We start from the raw sequence: 23,876 nt of genomic DNA, 5'->3' as shown, positions 1-23,876 counted from the left end.
AGCAGAGTCATCCCTCGTTATTGCTCTCAGAGCACTGCAGACTTTGAGTCTATGCCCACTGGCTCATGGGCTCCATAGCTTGGTTGCATCTTGTGTATAAGTTTAGCTGAAAGCCAATGATCCTCTCACGAAAACTCATTCAACATCAAGTCTTCAGTTAAAGGCCTTTAGCTTAGAGGAGTGTGCATGTGCTTCTATATGTGGCACTACAGTAAGACACTTGCATTCATTTTTGTACGATTGTTACAAAGCGCTCTTTGACACTCTTAAAAAGTGTTCAGTCAAAAGAGAAATTAATTTCCCCCCTCGCCTAAGATATGGGTTGAAATAAAGGAGCAGATTTTAAGAACTTACTGTAGTGTCATGGTTTCAGTCTCTTTTCTTCAAGCCGTCTCCTTTTTAGTCTCTTTACTTTAAAAATATGAACTCGGCTAAATTATTGGGTAAGTACAAGTTTTTCCTTTATTCGAACACAATAAGAACTAAAGAATGCTTTCCAACCATAGACTGTAAAAAATATGGACGTAGTATCCGTGACGTCACCCATCTGTTCCTGAGAGCTGTTTTGAAGCAAATCGACGGCGGCAGCCATATTGGTAATGCGGAACTCAACTAGGCAGAGTGTGACGTAGTGTGAGTCTCTTAGCCAATGGCTGTGTGTTCCCGACCGGGAGTCACGTCAGTTATGTCCTTATTTGGGCAAAACTCATAATCTTAATATCTTCTTAACCGTCACGTTAGAAAAAAATTCACCCCCCGTACAGTGTATGCCATTAGAGAGATTAACGTTGTAGGGCCAAGCCGTTTTTTGAACCAGGCTGTAAACATGTTTATTAATGCTGCAAAGATCGTCTTTTTCCCATTCATATCTATGTGGTTTCCGGTGTTTCTGCAGCCAGCCTCAAGCGGATTTTCGATGTATTGCAGTTTATATCACTTCCGCATTGGCTTCATCGTTTGAGACCGGAGTTTGCCGCTTGTTTCCAACACAATCATGGCGTCATTTTTTTTGAAAAGATGGAAAGCCTTGACAGAAGATTGGTATCTGCTCTTAACTGTGTTGTAAAGATAATGTTTTTGTATCTTTCTAGTACATATTTCGCTAGCACTACCACACTGCTGGAATTCACTCTTCTTTTGGTTTGAACAAAGATTTGAGATACAGTGATAAAGACAAACAGAATGAAAGTTTCCAGTGTAGGTTAATGTTGTTGAACTGTTCTAAAGGTTCTGTGAGGACATTTGATTTGGTGCCCCCTGTGGACAAAGTGGTACATCTTATATATTTGCTGATTGTTTTTCATAGATAGTGTTTTCTACCAATAAAAAGCTTAACCTGCTTTATTCTAATAGTGAAATGTAAATTTAATTTGAGTATTTGCTGCGGGGGGAAAAAACCCAACATTCTTGAATGTGGCTTGAATCGTCTGACACGTAAGCCCTCACAGTGGTCGCAATCAATAAAAATGGCAATATAGACATTTTCGACCTTGACGTTAATGGTCTTGTTTGCTTTTGTAGCTCATAAAGAGGCATCACTGTTCAATTCAATCAGTTTCATAACCAGTCAAACTCCTAACATGAGCTTTAAAGTGTATAGTTACATTTATGTTCGGCTTCTGATTGCAAACAGCAATGTGGCAACAGCTGCTTCTTAGAAATGATATTCACAGGTGGAAAACATAACACAGAGAGTCAGCAGAAAGATGCCAGTGGAGTTGAACAGATACAGATTCTGTGTTATCCTGAGATACACGTGTAAAGCAGAGGATGCACTGAAGTAAAATAAAAAATTCAAATTGTATCCTGATTCGATGAATACTATTTTCCACTGCGGTCTTGAACCAATTCTGTTACACGTTTTCGGGGATATAATTAGCAACTCAAAGTTTAAAACAGCATCATGAAAGTTTGTTTGGAAAGATGCTCCGAACATCTGCCACTTTCATTTGCACAATTTGTGGCTTGGCATGTTGTGTATTACATGTTCAGTCTGTTGGTAATTACAGGAGACACATCACAGAGCAGGTTGGGATAAGAAGCAGTGGGGTGTGTTTTATGCTTGTACTTATTTTTCCTGTTGTGTTTGTTTTCTTTTCATCTTTCTGTCTGTCTTGTTTTATCACCCTTTTTCTGTCTTTTTCTGTTTTGTCTCCTTCCTCTCACCTCTGCTAGGCGACCTACCTTACACTCCTTGCATTATCAAACTTGTAACAGTTTTATTTCCCCAACAGCCTTAAGCTATAAGACCTCATTATTTCCTTTAGTCTGTTGATACAACTCCTGACAAAATAATTAAAACATTTCCCGTTTCCCATCCCTTCAGTATTTGTTCTTCCCATCCTTTAACAAACTAATCTCACTTGAATTCCTCTTTCCGTCAGCTCTGAGCTTATTATTATGTCCTGTATCTGGCTAACACTGTAATAGATGATGTGTCATATTTGGTTTCAGTGCGTACGCTGTGATGTGCTCCTATATCGAGGAAAGGACCCACCCAGGTGCCCACATCTAATTTGACTCAAAAGAGGCTTGTCTATAGATTTTGGCATGTGTGCCAGGGTTTGCTATGTTTGTGGGTCTCATTGTGCGAGGAGTTTTCCCCTCATGTTTTGCTCACCCTCATGGTGTAGGCTTTCACTACTATAGGGGTGAGTTGGCATTTCTGTGAGTAAGTGTGTGTTTTGTCTGTTGCTGCTTCTGCAGAGCATTAAACAATAAACACAAATCAGCCTGGAGCCTCCACAGCTCTACCTTTTCACATTCTGATAAGAATAATGGTTGTTAGAGATAAGTACACAGTTTTGGTGATTAAAACAGGATGTGGACACTCACTGATACCTGTGAAGTTGTTGTATTAATTTAGATATTTATTGCACAAAATGCACAAAATGCGAACAGAAACAGAACAAGTGTGCTGACATTTCGTTGAACTGCAACAACTGGAGGGCAGCGATAGTTTTCACTGTTTTTTTTCTTTAGTGTGCAGGTGGCTTAGCAAAACAGAGTAATGATTCATCTAAACCCTGCTCTAATCATCTAAAGGGCACATGTGTTTGTGGCCAATCTGTAATCCCTTGATTCTTGTCCCACTTTCCGAAATAAGAATATCTGTGCAGAGCCAAGATATTTGCAAAAACAATAGAGAAAGAGAGAGCAGTGCATACAGATATGAGCAGATAGCATAACAAGAAATAATGATAATGTATTGAAATCAGTCAAGAAAAATAATGTTTGTTCAATCTTTCCTTTCAAACTCCATGAGTCTTTCTCAGCCTGAGCGTAAAGCACACAGTGTAAGGGGGGAATCCCTTTATTTCCCTCAGCAGAGAGGCGCTGTCATTAGCGCCCAAATGTTTCTGTGAGAAATCTGGGCTGAGCAGGGACACGAACTGGCTGGAGTCCAGCCAGCCTTTATTTATTCTCGAGTTAGCACTGCAAGGCGAGGGGCTAAAAGTCGTGCTGGCTTGAAGATTTTACAAAGGTGGCAGGCCAGAAGACGTTGACACGGCCCTCCACAGATGCCAGTGTTGTGCCACTTACTCCCTGAATTTGACAGCTCCGACCGAGCACAGAGAGCAGAGATGAAGGGGAAGAGTGTGCACGGAATAAAAACATACCACTTAGTTTGTAAGGCTAGTTGTCAGGATAGGTTTGAAGGAAACATAACAGCAGGGAAGAGCCAGGCCTGAAGTGTTTTTGAAATATTGTTTTCAGAAAACTCTTATTACAGTCATTTTGTTATCAAGTATTTGAAAAGGCTAAACTGACCTAATTAAGAAAAAGAGCAGACTACAACAGTCAACATTTTGCTGTTTAAAATTCATGGATTCAATCTTATTGAGGGTAGATAAGATGCTAAAGAGCATAGATTTTTTGTTCCATTTTTGATTTGTATGAAAATAATAGAACACATAGTGTTCATTCAAATAAATAGATAAAGATTTTGGGAGATGTTTAATGAAGATATATGTTGTCTTAATAATTTCACCTGACACATATATATTTTTAAGTTATATCTTTGGGCATTTTTGCCCTAAATGGACAGGACAGCTGAAGAGAGACAGGAAATATAGGGAGTAGAGAGTAGGGGAGGAAATGCAGCAAATGGTTGAGACTGGAATCGCACCTACGACCTTTGCAACGAGAGCTATAGCCTCTCTGCACATGGGGTTCGCGCCCAGACCGCCAGGCCAACGGTGCCCCAATCTGACACACATTTTGTCACGTTGCCACATAATATTTTTCCATAAATCAAAAATTTGGGGGTATATCCAACATTATAGCATACAACAAAGCCCCTTTCGAGGAGTTATAATACATTTCCTGTTTTATCAAGATTCTAAAAGATATTATTAAATAAGGGATAATGTAAAGTAAGCAAGTGGTTAAAACCAAACGGTGAGATTAAGTTACCAACTCAATATACAAAAAGTTGACACTAAATATTGATCTGAAGATGATCTTATTGATTTAAAAAAAAAATGTATACAGCTAAAAAAATATATATCTCAGTTTCAAAGGTTGGGGGCGCTTCCACGCAACAGTATTCAAATTAACGTTAAGCTTAACATTATCATTTATGGTAAAGTTTAAACATCACCCTGCTTTATAGTTATCTCATTAATTAATTGCCTTTATTTAGACTCGAAAATCATTGAGAGCAAAGCCATCATTTGCAATGACGTGGAGCATATAAAAGAAACATTAACATGCATGATAAGCTTTAAAAGAATGATGATCAATTAAAACAGACGACAATTAAAAAATAATGTTAAAACAAAGTCAGTTAAAACAGGTGCAATCAGAGGTTAAAACGTTTACAACTAAGGTTTTAAAATGACGAAAAGTAACCAGTGCATTCATTTTTAAAGTGCTTTGAAGTGAGTTCTAAGAAGATGGTGCAAAAAAGGCCAAACGCAGATCTTCCAAGCTCAGAATGAACTCTGGGAACCTGGAGAGTAAGCCAATTAGTAGATCTTGTGTGATGTGCTCCAGAGGACCAAATTAAATCACATTAAACTCAATATTTTCAATATTTTTCATTTTTATATGCCATTTTTAGTTAACATTCTTAACTCTTGACCCAGCTCTTGACTGGTCAGTCATTTTCTACCAACCTAAAGTTTTGTGCCCTTCAAATACATTCAGAGCATTATAGAAAACATCCTCAATGTTGTCTACTCACACCATCGGAACATAATGTTTTCAACAAATTGTCAACATGAAGAGATGAAGTCATAAACTGCCTGAGGCGGAAAATACCCTGGGTTTCAGCTGTTTTTTGTTGCTGCACTTACAGCGTAACAGTGGAAAACAACTCTTGGAACACCACTGCACAATGTCACTTCTCTGTCAATGTCAGGGGTGGGACTTCTGATTTCAGCTTTGTCAAAAACAATGGTTGGGATACGTACAGAGAAGATTACAACTACACTTGGTTTTTCAAAAGTCGGATTTGTATGTTTTCTTTGTAAAATGCCATTGAATGACAGCAGATACGAAGCATAAAGAGCTTTTCAAAACAGACTTAACTACTAAGGGAAGCAGAAGAGCTGTAGGTCAACTTTTGTAACCTAGCAACATTAAACACCGCTCTGAAATGGAGGTCATGGGCACTGCTAGCACAAATGCGATAAAGGACACAGGCCCATTGTCAGTTTATCAAATCAAATAGTCAAACATTTAAATATTCCATAGGGTCCTATGCAAGGTGATGAGTACTTATGTCTCCTTCCTACTTTATCTATTGGAAAGTGAAAGGTTTCCAGGGGTGTATTTGAGAGCAGTACACCATGTCAGGGTTTAGGTCAGAGTTTGTTGGTTGCAGCCAAACATGTTTTGTTGTTTGGTGTTAGTGTGAATGACCCTAACTCCCTCTTTTGTTGTAACTGATGTTGTTTTAAAATCTTAAAGTCCACAAACTGAGCGTAAGTTGAGTTTTCCTTGCGGAGGCGGTTTACCAACGTGTCAGTCTGGGTGTAGCCTCAGGTCATTAGCTCCTCACCTGAGCTGAGCTGTGAATGCGCTCATTCGAATCCTCCCTGAACACGCACAGTTTTTTTTCTCTGCCCTCGGCAAATACAACTTCACTGACAGGACGGATCGATTCCAAACTCCACAAAGTTTGAAAGCAGAGGAGTGTGGATGTTGTTCTGCCACATCCACTACAAACAGAGCAGTGAACAGCTCTCAGGAGACAGACTGCAAGTCAACATTTAGCCTACACTGTGAACGGGAGCCAAAAGGAGAGAGAGGAGTCTGCCAGATATGAGCCCAGATAGAAATTTCAGAGTGTGATTTTCTTTCATAGTTTGTCTGATAGTTCTCAGTCCAAATAATTAATATTCAAGAATCATCAACACTCTTCAAACTTCTTACTCTTTGATGAGGAAAAGGGGTTCTTTTACTGGGATAAATGAGGAGGTTGGGAAGGCTCTCTGCTGTTCTTGTCATGTTGAATCTTTGAAATCAAACCAAATATGTCAAAGAAACACTTAATTTATCTCCTCTATATTCTCTGATTCAAGTTGTAGTCAGTTGTAGAGTTGTTTTACATCCAGTTGAATTTCTCTTGGTCAGAGCTAGGTAGCTGTATACTAATGCTTTGAAATAAAGGGAACATTTAAGACTATACTTAAAGCTCCTGTGAAGAATTAAAGCAGGTGATGCAACAACCTGACATTTATTTGGACGCCTATATAGTTGCAAAAAGGAAATGAAACTAAGATGAAGTATTTTTATAAAGTAATTTGTATTTCCTGTAACAACTGCTGATGTCATACAACTCAGTCTACAGCATGCGGCTGAAAAAGCCTTTGTTGACATTTCTCATAGAAACAATTCACAGTGAGGGAAATGTTTGATCGTTCAAAGACAACAGGATGAGAGTTTTTGTCTAAAATTGCTACTTACTGGACAAAAACAACAAAGAGATAAGACTTACCACATTTTCCACAGGGGTGGTGGGGGGGGGGGGGGGGGGGGGGGGGGAGAGAATCAACACAAACAAAACGTTCCTGATAGGAGCTTTAATGTGTCTGGTGTCCCAAGAAATGTCCCTGAGAGAACAGCACATTTCAGCTCTGTGGAATCAATAATGACATGTCCTCAGTTAAACTATCTCTTCTAGTCAGTAACAAATGACATCTTTCATTCTGGGAGTCTTATGAATTTTAATATCAGTTCCTTTCAAGCTAATGAGCTAATTATAGCAGGCTGTGAAATCCCCAAAAAATAAGTGTAGGCAGTTGAGGTTTGCCAGCAATTTAAGCCGATACAAAGAATCACTTTTGTGATTATGGATGTGATTTGAATTTGTTCTCATCTTAAATTATCAAAGATGTGAGTGTACTTTAAAGCAGATTTCTTAAATTATAATTCAGAAAAAAAATGGAGTGGATTACATTCATGCTGTTTGAAATTTGTAATCAGATGCAAATATTCAAATTAAAGAGGCTCAACAAACAGTTATGAATAGAAAATCAAAATCATCCATTGTAAGTTTCCCTTCAACTGTAAATTTGGATCACACCAGCTTAAGGTCAGATTGTGTTGATGTGATGCACTTGAAAAAACCCTATAACTGACACCTCACTTTGGTTGTTTGCTCATTTGGAGCCTAAACAGTGCAGACAAATGAGCTACATGCTGTGACCTGTGAGGGGGACCACAGGAGGCTCATAATTACACAGACCTCTCGCCTACAGCGACGTCTGCTCATGTTTTGACAGACATTCCAAACCTGTTGAAGGATGCACCGTGAGACGTCTCTCCCTCCGCTCTTTGTCTTCATTACCTCTCATTTTTCTTGTCATCGCAGCCTTACGCAAACACATTGAAAACTTTCAGTGGCTGCTTGTGTGAGAAAGAAAGTTTTATTTTCTGACAACTTGTCAACGATTGGAGCTTTTCATTATCCTGGAAGTTCTTTCCCACTTAAAGCCAACGCAACAAGATGATACTCAGTTACCGCTCAGTGTTTGGCCTCAAACCTTTTTAAATACCTCCCAACACAATGGCAGTAATGCTGTGTGTTGATGCAGCTTTCAGGACTTTTCAGCAGAATATTTGCACTGATAGAGAGAAGACTGTGATTTCAGTTTCTCTCCTGTTATTAATTACTGTCAACACTCTGCAAAGATGTGCCAAAGTTCATTTCCTCATGTTTTGCACCATAGATTTCCATAATGAAGAACATATGGTCAGATGCTAGCTTTTCTGCACCGCTGCATAAGCTTCATAGTGCCAACGAGCCATTTCAAATTTCAATTTAGGGATGAGCCATTGCGAGTTCCCTTCAGCAGTCATTGCCAAAGTACAAACACAGCCAGGCCAGCTAAATATTGTGGCTTTTCAAGAATGGAAGGGTTACTGCCAGAGACCTTTCGTATAAAAAAAAAAATGTGGAAGGTGGCTTGACTTGAGTGTGATGAATCATTCTGTGTCCCCTCTGCAGAATTTACTGTCATGCAAAGCAAACTCGGTAATGAAAAGATAACCTCATTTGTTAAAATGCTTTTCTTATTGGTAAATTGTTTTTTGTTGTTGCCTGAGCTGCTACAAAGAAAAAATAAAAACATAACAATGACATGATCAAAAACCTTAACACTTTGGCATGTTTTCTAAAACCCTATTATAGACTAATTCTGTATTGTTACATACAACATATGAAAGTACAGATTTCAGTAATGATCAACTTTATCCGACATTTACCATGCACTTTTTGTAGCAATTTTATAGTTAATTAAGTGTAATTGGAGATCCAATTTACCAAGCGGCAAATGCTTAAAGGAATATTTCTTTTTTTTTTTCATAGAGTTTGTATGAGTTGCACGTCACTAGTAATTGATCAGGTGCTCCACGCTAAAGAGCATGTCTGTGTTGCGTCTGCAAATTACAGTGGCGCTGAGAGCTCACAGCACTGCAACTCAAGAAAACACATGCAAAAAGACAAAGCACAAGAAAATTAAGAAAATATCTTCATCAATTTGACGACACATGCACAGCATTTAGAAAACATGCTGCAAAGACCACAACATAACACATTCGCAAAAGGCAATGCAAAGACCACAGCACAATGGAAGTGTTTCCAGAGGACACTTAAAAGTGATGCACACGTCCGGACATGCTTGTTGTTAACGCGGATTTTGAGTCACAGGTTCTCTTACCGTCAGTGGTGTTGGAAAATGAGATAAAAAAGTAAGTGTTTCCGCATCTACAACAAGTGTGTCCGGACATGTGCATCACTTTTAAGTGTCCTGTGGAAACACTTCCGTTGTGCTGTTGTTTTTTTGCCTGCGCGTTTTTCCAATGTGTTGTGTTGTGGTCTTTGCAGCGCGGTTTCTAAATGCTGCGCATGTGTTGTCAAATTGATGAAGATGTTTTCTTAATTTTCTTGTGTTTGGAATTTTTGCATGTGTTTTCTTAAGTTGCAGTGCTGTGAGCTATCAGGGCCACCGTAGCAAATGGTTAAAAAACGAATGAGATTTCTGATGGCAAAGTAAAGTCCTGTAAAATTTCTCAGTAGAGTGTAGTCCTGAACCGAGATAAGTGCTTTGGTGGGAGTCTCTCAAAATTAGCTAAATTGCATGACCGACTTGGCCCCGTCTTCAGTAAACTAGCCTTGCTTATGTGCTGTTTCTACCTTCAGTTTCTCATTTAGGGGGCCAAGCTAACCAGCATCCATTGTTGCTAGTACAATTACTAGTGACATGTTACTCATACAACTCCCTTCAAGAGAACTGAAATATCCCTTTAAAATGCACCAAATATCTGTAACGATTCATTCTGTTGTAATGGTGAAGCCGTGTGAGATGTGAGATAGGGATGCCAAATAATTCTTGTTTTATCATTTTATCTCATCACATTATAAACTTAGATTAACACATTGCAAGAATAAATGCCTAAAATGCAATGACAGTATAAGACTTTTTGAATTGCTCATATAGAGACCTGGATTCATGGGCCATGCATTCACACCATCTGGCAAAGGGACTAAACTCCAGCAAGCAGTCAGCTACCCTTAGATTAAACAGTGTCTATTAGGTGGCAGCTGCAAGGTTAGCTTGCAACAGAGCCAACGGCTGAGGATGTAGAAAAGGGAGAGAGGAAATGTGGTTGAAGAAGACCTTATGGTGAAAAGAACAGCATCACTGCTATTTGGGATTTATTGTGGATTCAGGACAGACAACTTCTTACATCATTGATACTGTGAAACACTTACACGGCAGCAGAAAGGCACAGGAACTGTTATGTTCTAGCTAAGTTGCACTTTATATTTGTTCATTTATTGGGCCTTATATGTGATAGACACATCACAGATTTCCATTCCATTCCATTGAGGAATAAAGCACACATTTCTAACCATCAAAAGGCTAAAGTCAAGCAGGTACAGGATGTTTGACATACAGCAAACTCAAAGCACTTTGACGATCGCCTTACGGTTTTATAGCCTCCATAGGTGACAGCTTACCTTTCAGAGCTTTTAGTGTAGTCAGCCATAAAGATAAAAGTCTCCTGGCCAACACTTCCTTTTCTGTGTGTTGCCATTGTTTATAGTCCAACAACCAACTTGAGGGGCAAGAAATTGAGTTGGTGTTGAAACAACATCTGTGAGGAAATTGTTGATGGTCCTACTCTTACTAGAAATGGAAACAAGAACACTTCCATTAGAAGATCTAGCCCCCCTGTTCAACAGATTCTGCATTTGTAGATAGGGATACTCATACTGTTACCGTGGACACTATGTTGTCTTGAATAAAAGGAAACTTTAAAGGTGATGTTTTGCCCTGTTTCTGCCAGTATCATCATCCTGTGTGTGCCATGGTGTTGTTGAGTCTGTAGCTTTTTTTTTTTTGCACCCACATTGGTCAAAATGTCAGTAATACATTTTACTCTTTACTGCTGAGCTCCAGGCATTGTGTTTATGAGGTGGTGAGGAGCACATTTTATTTTGGTTGGTCAAATTGCTCCAGCGGAACCTGTGTGTGCAGTAAGAGAAACAGCACTTTGCACTCCTGCAGTCATATAAAGGAAATACAGCATGCTCCCTCACACCCGGCAGTTTAACAAGTGTCATGATTGCATTAGCTAGCCTTTCCTCGATGCATGGTACTTTCACATACCTGGACCAGTTATAGCTTAGTCAATGTATGAATTCATTATTTTGCTCTGCAGCTGTAAAACACTGTGCTGCTGCAGTACTTAAGCTTTAACAGGTTTACTTTTAACGGGAGTTAACCTTTCCAGTGTGCTAACAGCTCCCACACCACCAATGGGCATGTTTTTTTATGCTACAAACAAACACACTATATGGTTCTGAACAGCTGCCAAGACAAGAAAACTCTGTTATTGTTCCTCAAGTAGAGGAGGAACAATAACAGTGTTTGGCTGGTGGATTCACAAGATCCAGGAGAACATAATGATCCACAATACCTTCCTGTTTCTATTTCACTTCCTTGGCTCTTATACACATGCTGTGCCCACATGCTTCTTCGAACAAACCCATTCAGAGTACTTGGCCTTGAATTACTATTTAATTCACTCTGAGGTTCACTTTAACATGTTTGAAACAAGACGCCAAGGCTTAATCATCCACCTTAGATAATATGTGCCCTTGTCTCCCTCAAGTTACACTTGCTACACTCCTTGATTTATTGATCCATGCTGTTGTCCCTTTGTTTTAATTGAATTGGCTGGGAGGTTTAAAAAACTACAGCTCATGAAAAATTATCGAGGAGGTTTTTCCCTGGAAGAGCACAAACATAAATTTATTTGACTGATTACAAATGGAAATACTGTAAATGGACTGAAATATATTACTTTTTTTGGCGTGCCATTTAGAGCCAATATTATGAAATCAAATATTATATTACCCAACACATCCACATTCCATCAGTACTTAATGCAAAGCTTCTTACAGTGTTGCATCTTTATTTAAATCCACATGATAATTGTGAGATGACTCATCATTTTGCAGAATCACCCAACAGTCCTAATTTTGTACCCCCTCTTCTGAGAGTGTGTTGTGATATAAGGCATCAAGATGTTTGCTGCAGATCCCTTAAGTTCTGTAACTTGCGAGTTGGGGCCTCCATGGATTGGACTTGGATGTCCAGCACTTCCCACACATGCTGGATTACATTGAGATCTGGGGAATTTGGAAGCCAAGTCAACACCTCCATGTTTCTCCAAGCAAACTTTTCCATTTCTCTGTGGTCCAGTTCTGATGCTCTCCTGCCCAGTGCTTTCAGACAGGGGTCAGCATTGGCACCCTGACTGGACTGCAGAATTGCAACCCCTTAGGCAACAAACTATGATGCACTGTGTGTTCTGACAGCTCTCTCTCCCAGAACCAGCATCAACTCTTTCCAGCGATTTCCCCTCCAGTAGCTCTTCTGTTGGATCGGACCAAATGGGCCAGCCTTCGCCTCCCAAGCACATCAATGAACCTTGGCCTATTTTGGTAGGCACTGCACTGCAATGTGGAACACCCACAAGAGCTGCAGTTTTTGAGATGCTCTGACCAAGTTGTCTAGAGACCTTATCAAAGTGGCTCACATCCTTAGCCTTGCCCCTTTTCCTGCTTCCACCATTGTAGGGGATAATGTTCATTCCTAACATATCTCACCCACTGAGAGTTGCCGTTGTCACACGATAACCGGTGTTATTCACTTTATCTGTCAGTGGTCATGATGTTATAGCTGGTCAGTACATTTGTTGTATAAGGATCATTTAAAGAGGGGTACATTAAATTAAACAACATAGATGGAAACACAATGTTAAGTATATTTAAATTGTGTTGTTACATTTAAATGAATATTGATTCAATTTAAATAAAAACAATATATATTTAAATTTGAATGAATGAGATGCATAAGTTAGTCCTTCATTGTGCTTTCTGTGAAGTCATATGTTTCTATGCTAGCTCATTCTTTGAGAGTTTGTTCAGGCTCACTATCCTCTTACACGACATCCAGTGACACCATATTTCTTGGTGGGTGACATATGACACTGTCTGGGATTTCAGCTGTAAACATGTCTGGAGAGATTCCACCTGAAAGGAATTCATTTCCCCCTTGACTGTAAAACATGTAACATAAGCCAGCAACTAACATACACACTGTGTGTAGGTTATTGGACACTTTTAGGGTAGGGTGACCCTGGTGCACACTATTAATGTGGAGATATGTAACATGCTCACTCTGCAGTACAGGAGCTGCTGTTTTCTCTTTTTATAGAGTATGTACTGGTGTTAAGAAATAACAAGCTGTCTGCAATTATAATTTAAATCAATACAATTTCTTGCAAAGAAACTTTGTCAATATTTTGACCAGTACAAGAGTTGGTTATGTTTTCCAAAACAAACATAAAAGCAGAATGATTTTAATAAGAAATATAAAGTTATCAATTTTACGTTATTATCTAAATCTAAATCTCAGACCAGCCCTCCTTGTGTTTGCTCTTTACACCAGCATGTCTTCTGAGAGATGTTAGCTGTCAGATCTTGCAGAGCCCAAACAGAGCCCCCCCCCTGTGCCACCATGCTATGTTTACATTCTAATCTGTGTGATGGACCTGCGTGATAAGGCCCCGGGCACTTCTGCAGCATCAGGGGAAAGAGGAGGAGATCAGGGCTCGATGCCAGCAGCAGGGGGACTGTGAGACGCTTTTCTTGAAGAAGACACACACGCTAATGGATCCTCAGTCTCCTACCCGGTGACTCATCCATTGCATGTTTTCTCCTCTCTGAGCATTTGAAGATGTCAAGGTGGACTGAACCTGTTGGAACAAACAAAAAAAACTTTAACTGGTTCTGTCATCTTTGGCTTTTATCCAGCATTTATCTGGGTGGGATGGCGTCTTTAGCCCTGCACATGAACTCCACAAACATCAGTGTATTTTGTTTTCAGTTTGAATCAGCCAGTGGAAGGAGGTTAAATACAGTGCTTTTGTAGTAGAGAACACCTGAGGGCCATTAGATTCCAAATGACTGAATGTTTTCAAAAACGGTACACTGAAGAGGTCAACGAAGTAATTACATTTTTAAATAAAAAGAAGGACTTGAATTTTTGCTGGCCTATATGTGTAGTAGAAATAAATGTCTTCATACAGAGCTAAACATAAACAGAATATTGTAATTATGTTGCATGGAATTTGATGTGCAGACACTATACAGTCCACCATTGAACTTTTGTTCCTACGCACATTGCAAAAAAACCCCAACAACATTTTTTTTCAAAACCTTCGGCTTAGTTCTGCCAATTGGATGAGATTGTCCCGCTTGTCGATTGTACAGATTGGCCTGTTTCAGGATATCAAACTAAACAAAGAGGCAGATTGCTGCTCTACTACTATGAAAAAATAATATTTTTGGGAAAATAGTTGAATTTTACTTTGCAGTTTGGATGGAAAACAAATAAGAGTCTTCACGCGTTGGTGGATTTATTGATTGTGCTTGTTGTAAGGAGAAAAACGTTTTTTTTTTATTCAGTAAGAGATGTCAAAACAATGTACTTTTTCTTTGTCAGTGTGTTCTTTAGTGAGTTTTTTGTTTTGTTTTATACACACAGGATTCAATTCCACGTCGCCTAGAGTCTGTTGAAAGAGTCTAGCTTTCATTGTCTTAATATCCTGTAACATGATTTTAGATCTTTAGCTAACTTGTCTCAGTTCTTCTCCCCCCCACACTGCTGGTAATGAATGCAGCAGGATTATTTGCACTTTTAAATTACAGGGTTCACTGCTTTAAAAATATATTTTGCAATTAGCATTTCAGGATCATTTCCAGTGTAACAGTCTGAGTACTTACAGTATAGATCATGATAATGACAGAGGGGGAGAGTTTATGTGCACCTGTCAGCAGCTCTTTTGTCAGTAGATCATTTGGACCTGGCTTGATGACACGGTCAGGCAATTTTGTGTCACACTTGTGATGTTTATAAAGTGGCGTTGAGACAGGATCTTGTTTGGATTCATAAGACGTGGTGGGAAATGGGGGAGCAGATAGATCTCCCTCCTTTGAGATGTCTTGATTACATGGTCTGTGGTTGTTTTTGTTGTATGAGTTGTGGCTGGTGTTAAACTTTTCAAATTTCCATGTTGAAACTGTTCCTTTTAGTTTCAGTCACAGCGTTTCATATAGATGTTGTGGTTGTGTTTATTTTCATTGAGGCTAATGGTACATGTTTGATCATAGCTTATTCTTAAGCTGGCAAATCTGGCATCATGCTGAGAGGTAAGGATTTGTCTTATTGAATGGAAAGACAGTCCTTCAATAAGTAGGCAGGGCCTCATTCCCTGCATCGATAACTCTTCATGGTTTGCTAACTTATACTGTAATATTAACAACTGAGTTATTACAGCTGTATTCAGTTTGTTGCACATTAGACTTTTGGCACCAGTAAGAGGACTGATACTGATGTCTTCTCCTGTCATCCATCCTACAGAGTGGCATTTTTAAATTTCTATCTGAAAGCTCTAGAAAGTACTGGATGGCTCGCCACAAAATTTTGTTCAACTCCAGCGGATAAATCTTGGTGATTCCCCACTCTAATTATGAGACCTAAAATGTATGTCTAGGAGTCAATTACTTATCAATGCCTGTACTTTTTGTTTAGTGCTAACATGTTAAGCTAAGAGGATGGACATGGTGAGTAATACCCTTCATCATGCCGTAACTGTAATCAGGATTGTTGTTCTAGCTCATGGAAAATGCAGCTTTCTGTTCAGCAAGTGGACTTCAGTTTTAAGACTAATGATTTAGTTTCATGAAATCTCTGAGGGAGATCCTTGCCTGCGTGTATTTTTTGTCTGCATGATCCCTTATTGGGTTGAAGCATTCCCAGTGGGCTCATTCCCTGGATAGACTGACTAAAAGGCAAGGGGCAGGTTCCAGGATGTCACAGGTCTCACATTAAGTCAATCTTACAGTAGTAAACACTCTTAAATGTCAAAATTCAGCATTTTTTGTCTCTATCTTTGGATGCAGTGCAGTAAGATACAGAAACAATTACTTACACTACTATTGGTGCATGTAGCAGTCAATGCAGTTCAGATGGATGTCAGCTAATCAAGTGTTCAATATTTATTAGACGCTCAGTATATCCACACTTTCAGCTGTGCTTCTACAGAGAGAAGAAGCTCGAAAAAAGGATCTCAGATGGATGTTTTCAGTTAATTTGATTGTAAAAAATGGTAATAAATGTTAAAACTACCATTTGCTTCTTCAAGGAAGATATTGATGCCCCTACTTTTTATATCTCTTGTCTGTTGGTTTAAAATTAAGAAGGAATTTTCATCACAGGGATATCCATTTTGCTCTCTGGGTGAACTGTATTAAATCTAACAACATGATTTGTGCTGTCAAGCCTTTATGGAAATGTTTCACACTCTCTTAAGTATCTTTTCTTTGCTTCTTGTGTCTTTCTTTGACTCGCACTTTATTGTTGTTCATATAAAGTTGACTGAATCTGACTCAGTTACAGTAACCCAGAACATGAACCTTCAAGACCTCTATCAGTTCTTCTCTTCTCCCTGAAACAACATTATTAAACTAAGTTAAACAGAAGAAGTATTTTGGTTCTTCTAGTGCCACCCACTCAGTCTTTTTAGCTCAGTGCTCATACCTCAAGATGGGTGATGACCTTTCACCAAACAAAGTCTAGTTTGAGTAGATCTCATTCTGGAAAGTTAATCCCGCTCAGGGCTTCACATCAACTTCACTTCTTTAAACACAAAGAGCTGTTAACATTTGTTGTACTTTATTTTTGTTCCGACTTGATTTTTGAAACTTATGGAGCTATGCTTGGTAAACTTGTGTAACCTTTTGTGCTCAACTCCACCTCTTTTCTGCAGCCTGAGGAGTAAAACAGGAGCTGTCTATTTAAAAACACATCATTGTAAAAGCAATTAATCTACTAATTTACAGGGAAAGTCTGGGAACCAGGATATTTGGCAAAATGCTGTAAATCTCCGGGCTTTTCATGGAAAGGTGTTGTTTAAGACCTTCATTGCTTACAGTAGTAATAGCCTGTATTCACCAGTATGTACAATTAATCATAAGGCTACATTGGTAAGTTGTCACTTGTCACAAATCCAAGAGAGTTTAGTAATCACTAGACTCTGAGGTTCCTGAAAGTTCTTGGTAGCTAGGTGTCCCTTCTCTGCTTCCTGTCATATAGTGACCATTAAGTCTGTTTTAGAATGCTCTGTATACTCTGTTTTACGAAGAAAATTTATTGGAATTGTGTCGTAACATTATCAGCTGCTGTAGACCTGGAAATTGTACTCTCGTGAAAAATAGGCTTAGTTAGTTTCTCTTCTGTAAGGACTTTCGCCATTGTTGTTGACAGAGTTGATACAAGAAGTCCTACCCAGAGCTGAAGATATTTGTCCGAAACCGTGGGTCGGGTTCGGTCATAATTTTGTCACTTTAAATGGGCTCGGCCGGGCTGGTGCCAGGCTCGGGCTTGTGCGGTAAATGAGTGGTCATTTTCATTTTATGTTGTTATTGCCAAATACCTTTTCTGAGTTTGAAATTAATTCTGATTTATTTGTTCAGAAAGACTCATTTAAAATGCCAGCCTTAGATGAATGACTCATGTTCCAAAAAATGTATAAACTACTCATTCTTGACAAAAGGCAAAAGAGATGTGTGCATGCGCATATTTGAATAATGTCGGGGCAGTCGGGCTGTAAACGGGTTCGGGGCTTCAAAAAAATCTAGGTAATTTGGGTTCGAACGGGTTAGGGCAGAATTCTGTTGGGCTCGGGTTGGGTCGGGGCTCAACTTTTAAGGGCCGATTACAGCTCTAGTCCTACCCCTTCTTGAATTTGATTGCTTGGTAAGGAAGAAGTGATATTGATGAACACATCATTAAGTTGAAGTGTTTTAAATAGAGAGTGCAGCCATATAACAAACAGTGACACTGAGGGTGTTTTTGTGCTTAGGTTGCTGAGCGTTGTAATCCTGAACTCTTTTGGTTTTATCTAGAAGTTGGCGCTGCAAGCACCAAAAAAACCCTGCTGTCTATGGATACAGACGCTTGTAGCATCTTTCAACTCATTGTTTCAAAGCTAGATACATATTTACTGTCTACTACCCAAGCTATATGAAAGACAAAAAATATATAGCAGCATGTAGCTAGTTGCATTTAGAACTGCAAGAGAAATTGTATCTTTCGGAAATTGATTGAGACCAAAAACAGAGCCAAAAGTTGTTGAATATTGGACTCTGATTAATTAAAAAAACAAACAAAGTTGACTGTAAATTAATAAAGAAATGTTTAAAAAAAAAAATGGAAATAGCAAACTTTTCCTAACAAGCTAGCAAACTTTGTTAGCTAATGTACCGTTGTTTCAAAGCTCCTTACGGCTGCCCTAAACTTGCACTGTTACTTTATTTAGCTATTCTCTTTCTCCACACTAAGCCATGTCTTAGCTCCCCTTTCTATTTGTGCCCTGTTGTCTTTTATCACACTCTGTAGTGAAATCTGCAATTAAAATCTAAATGTGTGCTGCTGCATCAAAAGGCCTCTATTACTAAAGCTTCTCTGGAGCAGTGGATACATAGACGAGCCTGTACCCGTGTGAATAGCTCTTCCAAATGAAGCTCTGAGCCTTGCCAATTACCTTCCTGCTGCTCCACTGTATCTAAATTCTTGCCTCACTTTCTTTATTGTGTTCCCCCTACAGCTGGGATCTGCTCAATAACAGCCAGTGTGTGAGAATGCCCCTATGAAATGTCCTATTCATGACGCCAGAATGAAAAGTCTCTCTCCTCCCCTGTCGTCACAGACAAAGCAGTGTGAACAGGAAACGAAGGAATAATATTTTAACGATATTCCATTTGTGTGTGCATGAGTGTGTGACTCTGGGGTAAATGAAACGCACATCACTCTAGATTTATGGACCAGAGACAGCATGGGCGCAGCGCGTCGACGGCTCACTGCAGAAGGAAGAGGCTGGAGACTGAAATGTGCTTTGAGTTAATGGGGTTCTTACTGCTCAGCACAGCAGCACAAAGTTCTGAAGCAAACAACAAGGACACTTGAGTTTGGCTTGCAGGCTTGCTTTTGATGATGTTGAAAGATGGTTTGTGCTCCCTTGTTGGCAATTGGCTGGAAACATGCTGATGAGAGAGTAGAGGCTTTTTCATCTATGTGCTATAACCATTACCTGGAACGGCTGGTTGTAAATCAAAAGTTTAGCAGTGAGTGTTACAGTAGAGGAAAGAAGACATTTGAGTAATGAAAAAAATGTTTCTTCACACCTTTTACTTTTTGGTATTTATTATTTTTTCTGTAAGTGTTGGTGCAACACTTGTTAACCAAGTGTTTACAAGTGCCACATCATTACTCGGGTGTGGTACACACTACAATATTTGGACTAAGCTTCAGTTCGAGTCCCCCTTCCGACATAAATCAGCAAAGTCACAATTTTCATGGTTACAAAAAATATCTTACTAGACATTTATGTGGTGTGAGGTATGTTGAGATTGAATTTACCTCTGCTGGTCTGCATGGAAAATGATCGTGGCTGGGCCGATTTGGAATCAAAAACATTAACATGTTCAATATTTACGTTCAGATTTCCTGTTGTTTGAGAGGAACCCTGAAAAGAGCCAAGCACACACTTTGTGGAACAAAACAATAACCAATCTGGAAGCAAGCTGACTGAAGATGGATGAACAACAAATGTAGCCATATCAAAAAAAGTAAACATGAAGCATAAAAGTAATATGGACATTAAAAATGGAGGACCAGTTTGTGATTTTTGGAAGCAATATGAGTATTAATAATAATAATAATAATAATAATAATACCTTTATAGCACTTTTCAATACAAGTAACAAAAATCCTTCACAAAAATAATAAAAACACAATAAAAGCAGAGAAGCAATAAAAGCAAACAGACCGTAAAAGCAGAGATAAAACGTTAAAGATTAAAATAAATTCACAAATTAAAAGCTTTACCATAAAGTGTGTCTTGAGTAGTGAAATAAAATGAGGGACTGATTCTGCAAGTCTGATTTCCTCTGGCAGGCCGTTCCACAGTCGGGGGGGCTTTGACAGCAAAGGCCCTGTCCCCCTTTAGTTTGTAGTCTCGACCGTGGAACAGCAAGCTGAGCCTGCCAGAGGATCTCAGACTGCGTCCTGGTTTATTGGGGGATAAGAGCTCAGAGATGTATCGAGGGGCGAGTCCATGTTGTGCTTTAAAAGCGATTAAAAGTATCTTAAATCTATCCTAAAAACAACAGGGAGCCAGTGTAGGGATGCTAAAATTGGGGTGATGTGGGAATATATTTTAGTTCCAGTTAAAAGCACTGTCTGAAGTCGGTCAATTGATTTTTGATTGAGACAGGAGTAAAGTTTTTGGGTGAAATAATGGACTTTACCTTTGAAATGTTTCTGAGCTGATAAAAACAGGACTGGACAACATTCTTGATCTGTGGCTCGAAACATAAGTCCTGGTCAAAAATGACTCCAAGATTCCTTGCTGATGTTTTGACAGGGATTGCTAAATTATCTAGGTTTGACATGATGAGGCTGTGTATCAAGTAAAAACACACCACCATTGTACTGAGAAGGGGAAGACTTGAACAGTAGTTCCTGCAATGGATGGACCAGGTAGCTAAGCAGGTAGTAACGATTTAGTTTGACTATCATAGATTTTGAGAGATTTCCAGCTTTGAGAGTCAAGGCTCTGGTGTTTGATGAATTTGTTTGTTTGTGGAATGCTTCCTTTGTTTGTTTGTGGAATGCTGGTGTGTCCCACACAAGCACAGGGGAGAGAGCTTTCTGTTTTATTCTCCTGAATTCTTGAACTCACTACCTTTTTGATATCAAAACAGCAAGCATCTGTGTTTTTTAAAACTAAAGACCAATCTTTTCAATATAGCTTTTATTTAGGTGTCTACATTTGAATAGTTGTTTTAAACAATAGATTATTTAATTGTATTGTTTGTTTATTTACTTATTGTTGGCAGGTATTTATTAATTGTGTTCAACTTTTAACTGACCTTCATTTATTCCTTCAATTTTCATAATTTGTACTGTTTCTTTGTTGTTGTTTTTAAAAGCATTAATCTATTGCCTAAGTCTTTTACTATTTATTGATTGCTGTAAGTTTTCTATCTGTTTGTTTTATTCAAAGCACTTTGGGCTGCATGCTTGTATGCATAAAAGGTGCTATACAATAAAGCTTGTTTTGATTGGATTGGACTGTGGTGTGCCATGTTGGCCATCTCTTTGTACTCCATACACTTTAAAAACAAAACTTTAGATCCAACATTATTCATCATAATTTTTTCGTACCTCTGTTATGAGTCAAATATGTTTTGTAATATACTTTATATTTCATGTTTGATTAAGAGACAGATTCAATAAAGGCGGGGACAGTACAACACAAAGAGTGAGAAAAAGAAATGAAGAATACAAAGGCACAGTAAATCATGTACACAGGGTCAACCCCATACAACAATAGATTTTTAAAAGTGACTTGATGAGTTGGTATGATTCATCCCTCGTCTCCATTTTTAGCTTGATTGCATACACTTTATAGAAAATGTATCTGTATTTGACAGCTGTGCTCTTTTGTTTTTTTCCTCTAAGTTGTCTGACTCATTGCCTGAAAGAAAATAAACTGTTATTTAGTTGTTTTTTTATTCTCCAGTGCAATCCAACTTGTGCTCTTTTGCAGGGAAAATGTCAAATATCCGTGCTGTCAGGAAGAGGCAACAGCTGAATAACTTGGTTGCGATGGTTACAGAGCTAGCCAGGCCGGGCTACACCATCGTGGATTTCTGCAGTGGAACGGTGTGTGTACATCCATCATTCCAGTTATGCATGTATATTCATCACCTTGCCTGACCACGTCTACGTCAGGCTGCTGCTCTATTAGAAAGCAGCTGAAAGGAACTACTTTTTCTCTTTTTCTCTTCTTTTTAAAAATATCTTTGTTGTTGGCCGGATACACAGGCAGACTGGTAATTACACTCATGAAAATGCCCGCTCAGAGCGGTAGCTCTGCATCTCTAAAAGGTCAATCCTTGGTAGGAAAGGGCAGTGCTAATCATCACTCAATTGATGTCCTCTTTGATGTGTGCCGTTTTCCTATTGTGCATTCTCAGTTTGTTCTCTGTTTTCTTTCTCTCTCTCTCTCTCTCTCTCTCGTCCTCTCTCTCTCTCTCTCTCCTCTCTCTCGTCTCCACTCCTCTCCTCTCTCTCTCATCTCCGCTCTCTCTCTCTCTCTCTCTCTCTCTCTTTTTTTATGCTGGCTCTCCTAGGGGCACGTAGGGATTGTTCTGGCTCACACACTACCAGACTGCCAGGTAATGTATGTTCTTGCGGATGTGCGAGTGTGGTGTCTTGAAAGACTTGGTTCATGACATATTTAGCAACTTTTTACAAGTTTCTTTGTTTTATCATATATTCTTATGAGAAGTTTAAAAACCCAAAATTCCCCAAAAGTTTGGACTTTGTATAAAGAGTTGTTAAAACAGATTTGGATGGTAAGCAGATCATTAAAGCTAACATTTTATTGAAAGTATTCAAAGACAATATAACAAGTCTTGAAGAGCTGAAAAATGTGTTGATTTATGAAAAATATCTGCTCATTTTAAAATTGGTGCCAGCTTAAAAAGAAACACCTGGAGGAACATCTACTGGTTAAGTAGGTTAATTTAAACAGTTAATAACATGACTGGTGATGAAAAATTACAGCCTCTACAAGAGGCTGAATCTCTCAGAAGTAAAGATGGAAGGAGTTCATCACCCTGTGAGAGACTGTATGCGCAATTAATTCTACATTTCCAGCATAATGTTCCTCAGCATAAAACTGCAAAGATTTGTGACACAACAGTCCAACTTTTTCAGAGTTTGGTATAACTATTTCCATTTTTCATGGTTGGATTTCCTGTATGGATCTCAATGTTTTTAAAATTCTTCCTGTTATCATCATATTATCATAATTACATTTTTTATTCGATCAGTTCAAATAATCTGTAACAGAAACAGTCACTGGTAATGTGTGTTTGCTCTCTCTGTATTCAAGGGTCCTCCTCATCGAGAACAAAGAATATCTCTGGTCAGGGCCCAGAGTCGTGGTGCTGAGCTGTGGTCTGAAAAACATGGCTTCATTCAGGCCAACCTGGACTATTTCACTGGACCGTTTCAAATTGGGGTGAGAAAAGCAAAGCGAGATGCACTTTACCACAAATGTCCTTTTCCCCCTATTTTGTTTTCGTTGATTTGACATTACGGACATTCTTTAAACGTGACCCCACTTAACCTCATAAAATAGAACTTTGCTATTTTTTTCACAATACATTTTAAATGTGATCAGCTAAGAAAGGGAAAGCTTTTATGGAAAAAAATAAAAACAATTATCAACCACAGCACACACTTAAGTAAAATGATAACCTTCGAACAAGTATAATGTAAAAGCAAAAGTGGTATTGATTACATTTTCTTTGTTTTAAACTAAATGTACAGTTGATTATTTAAGTATGATTTACATTTCAGTTGTCAAATTAGATACATTAGAGTAAATTTAATTTGTTTTCTCTCTTCTACAACAGCTTTCTAAAACACAAATGGAAAAAAAAAATCTTTCACAGAGAAATGTAAAACTCTAGAGATAAGGAGATGAAATATTTGGTCAAAGGGTGCACATAACGTGTGGAAAGTAAGCTGCAATGAAAATGTGACAGCTCACTAATTTGTTTCAGTGTATAAAAATGATCTAACAGCCTCATTACCACAGCTTTTACTAATTCCATTTTGGTATATTACTCCTCTGAAATAACGTATGACATTTAAAATGATCTTTTTCAAGTATATAGCAAATGTATAAACTTGCACAAGAGTGGTTTC

General features: G+C 38.6%; 1 protein-coding gene across 1 annotated transcript in view; it reads left to right on the top strand.

Annotated features, from left to right (window-relative positions):
• The window catches only part of gstcd (glutathione S-transferase, C-terminal domain containing), a 70,421-nt gene that overhangs the window by 25,719 nt on the left and 20,826 nt on the right, over positions 1 to 23,876 (top strand). Inside the window, 3 exon segments of the mRNA XM_034687077.1 lie at positions 21,703 to 21,818; positions 22,289 to 22,362; positions 23,079 to 23,184. Of these exon segments, the coding sequence (XP_034542968.1) occupies positions 21,703 to 21,818; positions 22,289 to 22,362; positions 23,079 to 23,184 (296 nt within the window).

The sequence above is a fragment of the Notolabrus celidotus genome, chromosome 7 (assembly GCF_009762535.1).
Source record: "Notolabrus celidotus isolate fNotCel1 chromosome 7, fNotCel1.pri, whole genome shotgun sequence".
Lineage (NCBI taxonomy): Eukaryota > Metazoa > Chordata > Actinopteri > Labriformes > Labridae > Notolabrus > Notolabrus celidotus.
Note: the sequence above shows the minus strand (reverse complement) of the source record. Positions and strands in the feature narration are given on the sequence as shown.